Here is a 14,663-nt window from a genome sequence, read left to right on the forward strand (position 1 = left end):
ACAGCAAAAAAAAAAAAAAAATCGGCCGTCTTGGGGCTGGGAGTAGAGATAATATGCACTAGGAAAAGGAAATGTACTTCAGTACACTGAGATGTGGGATGCCAATCACTGAGACAAGCTGGGGCTTAAAGCCTGCTTGGGAAGTGAACAATCCAGGAGTCACTGTGTCTACTACTTTGAAGATGAGAGGAAGTAGGTATGTGAGGATATGGGAGATTTTTTTTTTACCATATGTATATTTTTTACTTCTTTTCATTAAAATCTGTTTTTCTCCCTAGAATATGGTCAAGCAGAAAGCCTTGCGGGTTTTAAAGCAAAAGCGGATGTAAGTTATAAGCATAACCTCCTTTCCTCTAGCAGGTTTAACCAAAAGGGAAATGGTCTTCCATTCCGTTAGGTTTTCATACCACTTTATAAGTATTCTTGAGTTAATTGCAAATTTCATTTACACATACAGTTAGCTGGGTTTTTCTCCCCGTGCATGTTCAGCAACATCTGTTGCAGCACTGTCCATTTAAATAGAACTTTTTGCTTTGATGGGAGGTGTTTTGTATCTCTGCTCTTCAGTACAGTAGCTATTAGCCATGTGTGGCTATTGAGCACTTGAAATGTAGCTAGTGTGACTAAGGAACTCAAGTTTTAATTTTATTTAATTTTAACAATTTAAGTAACCATGTGTGGCTAGTGGCTTCTGTATTGGACTGCCCAGATCTATAGAGTTTGATTCTCCCATTTATTTAATTAGAGTGTGCCTTTTAAATTTTTATTTGTTTGTCTGTAAAATTGGGAATCTTGAATATTTGTTCCCTCCCATCAGAATATTTAACGGTCCTTAATTTGTTTTAGGTGACTGTGTCCCAGTGTTTGAGCAGAAGCCCAAGAGTATCTTTGGTACTTACCCTTGTGAGCTGTTGAGACCCTCTGCAGGGTTATAGAGGTCAGATGTAATCAGCTAATAAAGAACCAGAAAAATTGTTGATATCTCTATTCCTATTTATAAACTAACTTCTTATAAGACATCAGACACCATCTTACTCCTTTTAGATTAGACAGAATTGGAAAAATAAATTATAATGCCTAGAGTGGTGAGAGAGTGTGATAAAACTGTTACCTCTCTAATTGGTAGCATTGCAATTTTTAGGTAACTTTTTTTTTTAATAAAAGGATATTATTCATTGTAGAAACTTGGCAAGTACATAAACATGAGTAGAAGAAAAGGAAATCTACCTAGATTCCTACTAGCAGAAATAACCACCTTTAAAATGCTATTTTTACAGTTTCTTTCTCTGCTTGTGCATACATGGTATGTGTGCATATAATTTTTTAGAAGATAACAAATGGCATGTATATAGGTTATCCTTTTCCACTTAATGTTATATCATGAGTATTTTTGTCCTTCTAAATATTCTTTGCAAACATACTTTTTAACGGGGTAGTAATGTTCCACCACCATTTGCCTGCATCACTGACCATTTTTCTTTTGTTTGGATGGTTAGATGGTTTCGAAATATTGTATAAGGACTATAGTGATATAAGTCTTTGAGGCAGTATTATAAGTTGATATAAAGCTTTATTTTAAAAAAACATGGAGTGTCAGGCATTATATTAGGTTGGATAGATTACCTATTTGTGGATACGAGGTTAATAAAATAACATACCTGTCCTCAAGGAGTTCAGTCTACTGGAAAAACAGTTTCACTATATGTATGAAGAGCCTTAAAAACAGTCTTGCCCTTTCCCCCAAGAATTCCATTTCGGGGAATTTAGCATAGGAAATAATCTAAAACATTATAAAGATATGTATTAAAACTTCTTAGCAATGTAGAAAGCAGCAGTAATAATAATAATGTTAAGTGGAAAATAGTGTTGTAACTAAAATATATACAAAGGAAAAAGACTGGAGGGACATCAAATGATGTTTGTGTTAGATTGATTAAATTGTTTTTCCCAGTTTTTCTGTATATTTAATTTTTTAACGTTTGTTATTGTTTTTAAGAAAATTCTCTTATTTTGTGTTAGAGATACTTTCTTCGTGAGGATTTCTATCTGGCTCACATTTATCCTTCTCAATTGACTCTAAAAAGGTATGAGCAGCAGCGGGACAATCTTGCCCAACAGTCATTTAACATGGAACAAGCCAATTACACCATCCAGTCATTGAAGGACACCAAGACCACGGTACTCCCAAAACACCTTTGCCATGGTTTTATTTTATTTTTTGTTTTATTTTATTTTATTTTTGTACTCTGTGCTCTTTTCCCATGGTTTTTAAAAGGCAGTTTAACCAACACGACTTCTTAAGACATGGCGTTTTCTCTTTCCTTTTTTTAGGTTGATGCTATGAAACTGGGTGTAAAGGAAATGAAGAAAGCATACAAGCAAGTGAAAATCGACCAGATTGAGGTGAGATGTGTACTGGATTCTCCAAGAATATACATTTGTTTCTGAAAGAATCAAAATGATTGTGTATGTGATGGGAAGAGCACAGGAGAGGGATTGAATCTTGGGTTCTGCCATTTACTAATAGAGTAACTTTGGGAAAGGGTTCCAAAGGTCTCACTTTCCTCATTGTTAACCTAAGGATCCTAATACCACATACAATTATAATTAGGATGAAATAAATGAGCTGGTGTATCTAAACGCACAATGCCTGGCACATAATAAGCACCCAGTGAATAAGCACCCAGTTTCCTTTTACTTCTAACTCACTTAATGATTTTTAGTCAGTTGCCTCAATTGTAAAGTAGTGATGTTGCTGCTCATCTCCCAGGATTGTCCCGAGTGTAAAATGAGGACATATACGTAAAGTGCTTAGCACAGTTCCTGGTGTAGAATTGGTTCCCTCTTCTAGTAATTCTCTTTATATTTTTTCCCCCAGTTTTATTGAGATACACTTGACATATAACATTGTGTAAGTTGAAGGTACACAATATGATGATTTGATACATATATATATAGTGAAATGGTTACCACTATAAAGTTAGTTAACACCTTCATAACCTCACATAATTACTATTTTTTTGTGGTGAGAATATTTAAGGTTTACTTTCTTAGCAACTTGCAAGTATTGTTAAATATAGCCACTATGCTGTACTTTAGATCCCCAGAACTTGAGTCATCTTGTTTTTAAAGGTTATATTCCATTTATAGTTATTATAAAATATTGACTGTATTCCTTGTTGTACAATATATCCTTGTAGCTTATGTATTTTATACATAGTAGTTTGTGCCTCTTGATCCCCTACCCCCATTTCTTTAGATTTTTTTTTTTTTTTGGCTGCACTGGGTCTTAGTTGCAGCACACGGGATCTTCACTGTGGCATGCGGGCTTCTTAGTTGTTACATACGGGCTTCTTAGTTGTGCATGCGAACTCTTAGTTGCGGCATGCAGACTCTTAGTTGCAGCAGGTGGGATCTAGTTCCCCAACCAGGAATCGAACCCTGGCCCCCTGCACTGGGAGCACAGAGTCTTACCCACTGGCCCACCATGGAAGTCCCTAGATTTTTAATAATAATGTCATTAGGTCCTTAAAATTAGCGTTTCTTTTTGAGATCATGTTTTGGCTGGGGCACTGAGCCCTAAGAGTTTGGCTCCTGTCGCCTCTCTCAATTGAAGAGCACAGATGGCAAACAGGGTTAGCGGAAGGAGTAGTGACTGGCCTGAGGAAAAGGCTTCCTTTCTGCATATGTGATAGTTCTAACCCCCAGAGTAGAACGTCTCTTTCTAAGAGGGCATGGACTCAGTTTTGTTCACTGTTGTATCCCCAGTGCCCCAAACAATGCCTGTCCATAGTTGGTGCTTAGAAAGTATATAATGATTGATGAACAAATGAACTAGAGGCCATTCGTGGAGATAAAGCAGTTCTGCCCAATTGGAGTGTTATTTGTTGATGGAATATTTACTATGTCCCCAGCATTTTACGGCTTCTGCAGATGTATTCTCTGGTAGGGTAGTTCTGGTCTTTAGTAAGTGAACGCATTCCTCCCATCTTGCTCTTTTCCAGCACCCCTCCTTATACTTTTCAGGACCCTCTTTCTAATCCTCCACACCAGTTTCTGCTTACAAGAATTTAGGCTTAGTGATATCTTCCAGGAGATTCACTGAGAAAAATGTTCTGAGTATGCGTGTCTTATTTGTATATTATTTGATAATAAAATAAAATGAAACTGAATTTTATTTTCTGCTTTTCGGGTTCCTTGTGTTTTACTTAGTGCTATTTAATGAACAAAATAGAAATTTTGATCTTTCTGGTTTTTTGTATGTTTCTTCGTCTTTCACCCATGGTTGTCTGGCTCTCTCCCCATCTAATTATCCTTCTCCTGTCACCTCATAGATTTGCCTGCATTACAGGTGGAAAGCCCCTTTCGTTGTAACTTTTTTGATGTGTATGGGTATGTGTCTTTGGCTGGTCTAGGTATTTTGAATTCCATTTGTTTTCCTAAAATACTTTACTTTTAAACATTTTCACTGTTTTATAGTACTCATTCAGAAAATTTGCCTCTATGTATGTATGTTCCCCTGTTTCTGTCTTTTTTGTTTCCCAGTTTCTGCACATCAAGTGTAGTGCTTATATTTGTTTTGTATTGATTTTTGTTTTTCCAGAACTGAACCTGCTAATTCTTTGTGATGATTTTTTTCTTTTCTGTGTCTATCCTAGAGTCTATTGCTAGGAATCCTATCTATAGATGATTTTGGCAGACTTGTCCTGACATGTAAAAGCATAATATAAGTTCAACTTGATTAGTTTATGTTATTTTCACTCTAAGTATTGTTTCAGTCAGTGCTTCTCTGTATAGCAGACTGTTACATACGTACAATAGTTTGGCACTTGGAAATGCAGAAAAGCAAAGCATTTTCTTTTGAAAAAAATGTTTTTCTCTGCTTTATTTTATACCCTTTATATGGAAAAACAAACCTAATCTGGGGGCCAGGAAGGAGTTTTTAAATGTTTTGCATTGCTCTAGAAATTCTGAAGGATAAGTGGTGCTGATTTGGACCCTCTGTGTTATCAACACTAGTCCATTCCCCTCTATGTGGAATTTTCAGTATATGAAAAACATATTGTTTTGCACATCCTTAACACAGTAGAAGATATATAGTATTAAGTGCTTAGTGTTTGACACATATTATGACATATATTATTGCAATAAATCCTTATAATAACTCTATGAAGAATGACTATTAATAACCCCATCTTACAGATGAGGAAATAAAGGCTAAGAGACATTACTTTTCATTGAGTAATGGCCAAATTTTAGCTTGGATATGTTTGACTCCAGAGTCTGCTCTTCTAACCATTATACTAACTGCCCTTTATTATGCTATAGTCCTTCTCAGATTGGTATTACATTCTTTCTGGCCTTGTAATAGTCTCCCAGTTAAGTACAAATAGATAATTCCCAGAAGATTTATGCCCTCAATCAATTTTTTTCACCAGCCTGGTCTCAGGTATCAAGCCTATCCTGATTACATTTCTGTTTCCCCATCCGGGGTGGGCCCAGAACAACTCTTTTGTACTACCCAGTTGTTTCCGCTACTGCTTCCTTGCCCTGTACAGCGTAGTCAGTTTTTGGCTGACTGAAGAAGAGTAATTTGCTTGTCTCAATTACCTCCTTTTCTCTATTAACTAGAAAAATTTTGATAGTGTTAACTGTTGCTTGATTTGATGTTTCAAGCAAACTTTCTGTAATGAGAGAGCTGATTGGGCATCTATTCTTGCAATAGAAGTTTGGATTTCTGTGAAGCACCTTAAATTCAAATGCAAGGTTACCAATTCTATTCTTTATTTTTAAGTTTGCATTTTACCACCCAAAATAGGAAGATTATGTGGGCCATTGCTTGTTTCTGAGATTCAGGGGAGAAAATAGGGACAGGGGCTAGTTAGAGAAAAATGGTAAGAAATGAATAAAAATCCTGTCATATATTTTTGTAGGATCTACAAGACCAGCTAGAGGATATGATGGAAGATGCAAATGAAATCCAAGAAGCACTGAGTCGTAGTTACGGCACCCCAGAATTAGATGAAGATGACCTAGAAGCAGGTAAGTTATAGGAAAAGCACTATATATGTAGTTTTAGCATCTGAGAGGAGCGACTGCCTGGGACCTTTTCTGCCAAATGTTAGAGAAAATTTCTGCAACAGTTCCCTGAGAGTTTATGGTGTAGTCTCTGGGCAAAGAGCTTGAGAGGCAGCCATATCAGATTTGCATACCCCACCAACTCCGGGATGGACAAGCTCTGAAGGAATGTCTAGGCAAAGTCCTCTGCTGACCTGGTGCTTGGTATCCAAACACTGCCATTCCCTGCCATTTTCCTTTTGATTTTTTTTTCTCTTTATTTTCCTGCTGGAATCCTCTCCCTCAGAACAGCGAAGCAGATCAAGAAACAGTAGTTGGCAAATACTTAGTGTGTATCTACTATATGCCAGGCACTGTATTAGATGCTGGGGATTCAGCCTTGAAGAAAACAAACACAATCCCTGCATTTATGAAGCTTCTCCTCTAGCAGGGGTAAGAAACTGCTTGTTTCAAGTAATTCATTAATTATAAGAGCACAGACTGTTGGGAAGAAGTATGGGGTACCATAGGAGCACATAGCCAGTGAATCTAACCTATTTGGGAGTCAGTGACAGTTATTGCACCTGAAGGATGAGCAGAGGGTAGCAAGACAAAATGGAAGGGGTTGTTAAGTGGCCTCACAGAGAGTTGTTTAGAAACTATTCCTGTAGTCCATTTAAGAAATTGTGGTGGCTGAGACTATGGTGGTGGTAGCAAAAACAGAGATAAGTGGACATATTGAAGAAATTTTAGGAGGTTGAATGGACAAGACCTAGTGATTGATTGGGTGTGGAGAGAGAGGGAGGTGTCAGAGGTGTTTGTCAATTTCTAGCATGAGCAACTGGGTAGATGGCAGGACCACCCCACACTGGGTTTTCTGTTGCATGATTCCCCTGTCCCCTTACTACTTCTTTCTCTCCATGATCTGTTTTGCCTAGAACGTTTTTTCCCCTGTTTCTTTCTTTATTTTCTTATTTCTCATCTCAAGTTTCCTCTGATGAGTCTCTACCTGCTGTTGCCATTTCCCCTGGTCACTTCCAACTCACTTTGCCATAGACTTATTTTTAAAGCCTGATCTCACGCAATGGTCACTCACTATACAACAATTTCATGCCTCCTTTCACTGCCTGCTTTCAAGTTCATCAATAAATGGGAGAGGATTTGTTATCATCAGGATTTTCTAATTTGAATTAGCCAACCAATAACTATAGAGTCTTCTCATGAAGAATGGACCTTATAAACCTGTGGGGAATGGTTTTGTTTGTTTGTTTGTTTTATTTTAATTTTTGTTTTTCATGGATTTTTACCACAGCAGTTCCCTTGAAAATTTCTTACAATGGCCATCTTTTATTTTGAAAATAGAAATTAATAATCCCTTCTCTTTATTTCTAAGTTTTCATCTTATTACAAATAATTTGGCCAACTTTCTTAACATTAGCTGCCAGTTTTCTTGCTTGCATTTTTTTGAAATATTGACTATTTCAATCTCAGAGTTGGATGCACTGGGCGATGAGCTTCTGGCTGATGAAGACAGTTCTTATTTGGATGAAGCAGCAGCTGCACCTGCAATTCCAGAAGGTGTTCCCACTGACACAAAGAATAAGGTGAAAGCTTTTTCTGTTTTATTTTCTATGCAAAATGGTCTGGGAATCTAAAAGGTATTCTTAAGTAAGAACAAGGAAAGACTGTCATTATTTTGGGAACCCTTGAAAGCCCAGTTTTCCCACATTGGATTGTGGATAGGCTACATAAATAGTGTCACTGAGGCCCAGGGATCGTTTTATTCAATGACAATTTGTATAGTATACATAATCACTTTAGTGAGCTTGGACTGGGTGCTATTGGGTTTTAGACATTTCCTGGGAAAGCAGCAGCAACATATGCATGAACCTTGCGGGGTGGCAGCATAAAATAAAGGTCCACTCCAGACACGATGATCAATAATAGGGTGGATTCTTTTTTTGAACTAGGGATTCATAATTTAAGTATAAAATTTAATGTAGAAAGATTCTACTTCAACAAGGAAAAAGAATCAGGACACATGGGTGTAAGCCTGAGATTGACATCACTAACTGTGAGACCTTGGCAAATCACTTAGCTGTTTTGAACTTTTCTGTTCCTTGCATCTATAAAATGCAGATAACTGTAATTATCTCGCATAATTGTTGTGTAGATCAAATTAGATCTTGTATGTAAAAGGACTTTGCGAACTTAAAGCCCTGTTCAAATCTACATGCTTGTCATTATAAATAGATAAAATTTTGCTGCTTATAAAATCCTGTTTACCCCATCTGAGTTTCTGGTATCACGTGTCATTTTTTCTATTGCCACTGGCCATTTACAGTCCTGATGTTTACCTACTCCCAACGTGCACATTGAGGTGCACAGTATAGTTGACAGAATCCTAGAGTGGGAGCCAGTCTCAGCTCTGCCTTTATTCACTGTGTGACTTTGAGCAAATTAGAAGTTCATATCTTCTCTCTGAACCTCATGTTTTTCCTACCTGTGCAATGTGGGGAACAAAAAGTTGGGAAAGTAGGTAATTTCTCAGGTCCCTTATAGCTGAATTTTTTTTTTAATATTTATTTATTTGGTTGCATTGGGTCTTGGTTGCAGCAAGTGGGCTCCTTTGTTGCGGCTTGCCAGCTCCTTAGTTGTGGCATGTGAACTCTTAGTTGCAGCATGCATGTGGGATCTAGTTCCCAGACCAGGGATCAAACCTGAGCCCCCTGCATTGGGAGTAAGGAGTCCTAACCACTGCGCCACCAGGGAAGTCCCCCTTATAGCTGGTTTTGATGAATGTGTGTGTTCCCCTACCTTACCCCTCCCCGCCCTTACTTGAGCCTGGGGTCGTCTTACCTTTCTCTACTACACAAGCCACCCTCACCATTTCAAGGCACCAGGTGCATAGGTTGCTTTTTCTCAGCATACCTAAAATCATTTTTATTAACACTACCATAGCTCATCTTTTCAAATCCTTGGTAACAGGTCCCTGAGGGATGTGTGTTATTTCCACTTTTAGAAGGTCACAGATTCCTGACTTAAATGTGCTGTTGAGGTATGGTTTCTGAATTGATAGTGGTGTCACTGCCTATAAGTTTGTAGTAAAGTGTGATATGGAAGTGACTGCCTGTCCCAGAGCACTGCTCCTTCAAGGATTGATGAGGCGGGCTTCCCTGGTGGTGCAGTGGTTAGGAATCCGCCTGCCAATGCAGGGGACACAGGTTCGAGCCCTGGTCTGGGAAGATCCCACATGCTGCGAACAACTAAGCCCATGCACCACAACTACTGAGCCTGCGCCCTGGAGCCCACAAGCCACAACTACTGAAGCCCGTGTGCCTAGAGCCCATGCTCCATAACAAGAGAAGCCACTACAATGAGAAGACCACGCACCACAACGAAGAGTAGCCCCCACTCTCCACAACTAGAGAAAGCCCGCGTGCAGCAACAGAGACCCAACGCAGCCAAAACTAAATAAATTAAATAAATAAAATTTAAAAAATAATTAAATAAATAAAAGGATTGATGAGGCTACAAAAGGTATTGGTTCACTTTGGGATCAGAGTGAAAGTGGGAATCTGGAGGCAAGCACTCACCCCTCTGCCTTCACTCCTGGACATTCCCAGTCCCCTTTTCCCCTTTCTAGGTTTACTCTTAGGTTTCTCTTTCTCTCTGTACTCTTCTGTTACTCTGCAAGGAGTCATCCCTTTTGATCCCTTCCACTTCTTTTCCTGGTTTATCACTAACCCCCTTTACCTTTCATAAAACAGCTTGTTCTCATCTTATCAGTGGGATTTTTTTCATTGATTAAGCACTTAAAAATGAGTTTTGACTACTAAACATTTGTAATCTTTTTCTTTTTCTAATCAGTTGGAAAATAGTAGCACTAAACATTTCTTCCTTTTCACAGGATGGTGTCTTGGTGGATGAATTCGGATTGCCACAGATCCCTGCTTCGTAGACTTGCATCATTCAAGTACATCATGTAAAATAAACACATATTCTGGGACTAGGAAATATTTATCTTTCCAAGTTTGCCATAACAGATTTAGGTTTCTTTCCTTTCTTTGGAGGAAAAGTTAATTACATTGCTTTCATTTTTCTTCCGTTACGAGACTCATTGCTTGAAGGAAGCTTTCTTCATACTAAATTTTTATTCCTTTTCTCTTATGAAAGACTAACTTACTTAAAAGTATCGTTGGGTATGTATAACTTCATTCCTTAATAATAATTTTGAGATAAAACCAAGAAAATGGGAATCTTTAAGTTCTATGACAGCATATCTCCACAATCTCAAATTGACCCGATAAATTGATGACAAAGACGAGATTAGTGGGACTGTCCATATTATGATTCAAAACCATTTTCTCTTGTGGTATTATAGGTTGGTTAAAGTGATGGCCTTTTTTGGTGAGTTTTGTTGTGTCTTGTGAGTAAATCATTACTGTGTCCAGTATTGGAATGGAATTATCACTACTGTATCATGGGTGGCTATTTTGATTCTGTGGTTCATTCAGTATTACAGTGGACTTGTAATCAATAATGAATATTTCTTGATATTTAATGTATAGGACATTTATTTATACTCAATAAATATTTTTCAAAAGGATATAATTTTAATAGTATTACCTCAGCCTGAAACTTCCACTACAGAAACCAAATTTAATACAATTTTTTTTTTTTTTTTTTGCGGTACGTGGGCCTCTCACTGCCGTGGCCTCTCCCATCGCGGAACACAGGCTTCGGATGCGCAGGCTCAGCAGCCATGGCTCACGGGCCCAGCCGCTCCATGGCATGTGGGATCCTCATGGGCCCAGTCGCTCCACGGCATGCGGGACCCTCCCGGACCGGGGCACGAACCCGTGTCCCCCGCATCGGCAGGCGGACTCTCAACCACTGCGCTACCAGGGAAGCCCCTAATATAATTTTAATGTCGACTCAGCCTAAAAACTCCACTACAGATATCGAATTTAACTGGCAGCATTGTGGTATAGTGGAAAGAACAAGGAGCAATCCAGGCTTGGGCCCTGGGTCTGCATCTAATAACTACTAAGTAGCCCACTCACACCTCTAAATTTTTATTTCCTTACTAGTAAAATCATGCTTCCTTCACAAGCTTTTGTGAGGAATAATTGATTGTCTTGAGTACTTTGTTAACTGCCACGTCTCATATGAGGGGTTATTAACAATTAAAAATCAGGGGTTGGGAGTCCTCTGGCAGTCCAGTGGTTAGCACTCGGCACTTTCACTGCCATGGTCTTGGGTTCAATCCCTGGTCGGGGAACTAAGGTCCTGCAAGCTGCGCAGCTTGGCAAAAAAAAAAAAAAAAAAAAAAGTGGGCTTTATTCCCTTCTTGGGAAGTACCTGGAGTGCTACAGCAAGTCCAAATTCCTGCTAGATTTCAGGGTCTTTAATGATCCATCCTCCCTTCTGCCAGCCTCACTGGCTGCCTCACAGTGTCACATGCACCAGCCTTTCATGTGTCAGCAGATCAATAAACATTTATTGAACACCAGCCCTGTAGAGTCTCTATACCAACCCAGGGGATACCAAGAACAATCACAGCTCCTCTCTTCAAAACTTCACTGTCTAGTTGTAGGTGAGGATGAGACATGGATGTAACCCTCTCCCATCCCCACTAACCTCACCCTTGAAGAAGACTTCCAGTGGAGCAAATATTACACTATTCATCATTACCTTCTTGAAACCTTCCTTGGCTTCCTTACAAGTTCTCACTCAGCCCTTTTAATATTTCTTCCATTATAGTTCTAATCTGGGATGACTTCTTACCCTTCATACTTTCCTTGAGATAACTCACACCCATGATTTTAACTATTACCTATGAACTAATGCCTCAAAATAACTGTTACTAGCCCAGACCTCTTTCCCAATTCTTTTTTTCAGTTCTGGGTATTCCAAATTAAATGGCCCACCACTACCTAAAATCTAACATCCAAATTAAGCTCATTACCCTGAGCTTCACACTCAACCAACGTTCCTGCTTTATTTCTTATCTTGCCAGTGTTAAATCAGTGACCCATATATTGCCAGTTTTAGTGGGTGACATTTAATGCTCCAGCTAGACCACTTGAGTACATTGGATACCAGGGAACAGTCATTCTACCAGTCTCTCTTCCCTTGGCTTTTGTGATGGTACTCTGTGGTTCTTCTATTCTTCTGTCTATTCCCTCCAAGATTCCTTTCTGAAATTCTCATCTCTCCAACCCTGTAATGTTGGTGTTCCTCAGGAGTCCAGCCTTTATCCACAGTACTTCTTTCTCTGCTCACTTATATTTAATAATCTCAGCTATTCTCCTGGCTTTAACTGCTGACTTCTAAGTCTATACTTGTATCCCTGGTCTTGCCCCTGAGTTTCAGAATCCTGTTTATATCCACTCGTTGCCTAAGAGTGATCTGGATGTTCCAGAAGCCCACAGACACTTCACATTCAAGTGGCCAAGACAACCATTATCTTTCCCTCAGACCTAACCTCCTGTTTTCCCTGCCTCAGCTAATGGAACCATTATCCTCCATCATTCAAAACAGAAAGCTCTTGAGTTGTGCTTGATGCCTACATTTTGCCTCATCCTACACATTCCATTAATCATTAAACCCTGCTTTTAACCCCTACGTGTTTCTCAAACCCAGCCCCTCCTTTTCTCTTTTCAACTCTCTTTGGCTTGGACATCCTTCACATAGCCTTTGCGAAGAAATGACCTGCTTTCCCTTCTTGCATAAAGTCCTGGTTCCCTGACACCTCCAGCAGGGCTTAAAAAGCTGCCTATTGGCCCCTGCCTCTCTGTAATGGTTTACTGCTTAGTCTTTTCAGAACAGCATTCTCTTTCATTTAGAGAACTGCCTCCCCAATTCCAAATGTGTGATGATTGGAAAAATACCAATTAGAGTAGCCCTACCTTTACTTTTCCACTATGGGAGTGGGCTTGTAACCAGGTTTGTGCCTATTGAAGTTCATCCCTCAAATTTTCTAAGGGGAAATGCTTTCCTTTTTTTTTTTTTTTTTTTTTTTACTCTTTATCAGTCTGAGAAGTTTGAGATACTGAGTCGAGAGAGCAGCCAAGAGGCAGAATGAAAGAATCCACATGGCACTGAGCCCTGACTTCTGATCTTTGAGATTCTCAGAGTGCTCCAAGTCTCTGCAACTCCTCCTTTAGTTCTGTGAACTGAGAATTCTGCCAACAAAACCCCTTTTCGGCTTAAACTAGTTGGAATTGGGTTCCTGTCACTTGCGAGCCGTAACCGATCAATGGGCTCATGTGCCCATGGCACAGAAAGCCAAACTGACAGCGGGTGTTTGCAGCAAAGTCAGGATTTATTGCAGGGTGCCAAGCAAGGGAGTGAGAGACAAGTCTCAGATCCACTCCAGCTTGGTCTTTGAGTTAGGGGGGTTTTTTTGTTTCGATTTTTATTTTTTTTTTTTGCGGTACGCGGGCCTCTCACTGTTGGGGCCTCTCCCGTTGCGGAGCACAGGCTCTGGACGCGTAGGCTCAGCGGCCATGGCTCACGGGCCCAGCCGCTCCGTGGCACGTGGGATTTTCCCGGACTGGGGCACGAACCCGTGTCCCCTGCATCGGCAGGTGGACTCTTAACCAGTGCGCCACCAGGGAAGCCCTCCCCAGGTAGTTCTTATGTGTAGCTAACGTTAAGAACCACTGTCCGAGGGTGCCTGATCAGTACGAACCTGTTTTCATGGACAAGCAGTCTGACTGTTGCCATAAATTTCTTCAATGAAGAGATAGGCAATGATTGCCCTAAGGCAGAGTTTTCATCCAGAGAATGAGTTGGGAAGTATTACTTTCTCCTCTGTTTTTTGGAAGAGTTTTCGAAGGATTGGTGTCAATTTTTTGAACGTTTGGTAGAATTCACCAGTGAAGCCATCTGGGCCTGGCTTTGTGGGAAGCTTTTTTTTTTTTTTTTAAACTACTAATTCAATCTCTACTTGTTATAGGTCTATTCAGATTTTCTATTTCTTCTTGAGTCCGTTTTATTTATTTATTTATTTTGGCCACGCGACACGGTTTGTGGGATCTTAGTTCGCCAAACAGGGATCGAACCTGGGCCTCCTACAGTGGAAGCACAGAGTCCTAACCACTGGACCGCCAGGGAATTCCGAGTCCGTTTTGATAGTTTGTGTATTTCTAGGAATTTTTCCATTTCATCTAGGTGATCTGATTTGCTAGCATACACTTTTGTTCATTATTACCTATGATCCTTTTTTATTTTTATAAGGTTGGGAGTAATGTCCCCTCTTTCATTTCTAATTTTAGTGATTTGAATTTTTCTCTTTTTTTGTTTTTCTTGGTCAGTCTAGCTAAAAGCTGATCAATTTTGATGTTTTTGGTGAATGGATCAACTTTGTTTTTGTTGATTTTTTTCTATTGTTTTTCTATTTTTTATTTCATTAATTCCTGCTCTTGACTTTTATTATTTCTTTCCTTCTACTTGTTTTGGTTTAGTTTACTCTTCTTTTTCTAGTTCCTTAAGGTAGAAGTTTAGGCTATTGATTTGAGATCTACCTTCTTTATTAATAAATCATTTTAAGGGGACTTTTCTGGCGGTCCAGTGGTTAAGACTCCACGCTTCCACTT

General features: G+C 39.4%; 1 protein-coding gene across 1 annotated transcript in view; it reads left to right on the forward strand.

Moving 5' to 3' along the window:
* Positions 1-10,676, forward strand: part of CHMP5 (charged multivesicular body protein 5) — a 13,900-nt gene extending 3,224 nt beyond the window's left edge. The window contains exons 3-8 of the mRNA XM_007464946.1: positions 279-325; positions 2,085-2,178; positions 2,332-2,403; positions 5,934-6,042; positions 7,549-7,661; positions 9,968-10,676. Of these exons, the coding sequence (XP_007465008.1) occupies positions 279-325; positions 2,085-2,178; positions 2,332-2,403; positions 5,934-6,042; positions 7,549-7,661; positions 9,968-10,018 (486 nt within the window). The 3' untranslated portion in view covers positions 10,019-10,676. The remainder of the gene's footprint in view (positions 1-278; positions 326-2,084; positions 2,179-2,331; positions 2,404-5,933; positions 6,043-7,548; positions 7,662-9,967) is intronic.
* Positions 10,677-14,663: the final 3,987 nt, after the last annotated feature.

Source organism: Lipotes vexillifer, unplaced genomic scaffold, assembly GCF_000442215.2.
Source record: "Lipotes vexillifer unplaced genomic scaffold, Lipotes_vexillifer_v1.1 scaffold110, whole genome shotgun sequence".
Classification (NCBI taxonomy): Eukaryota; Metazoa; Chordata; class Mammalia; order Artiodactyla; family Lipotidae; genus Lipotes; species Lipotes vexillifer.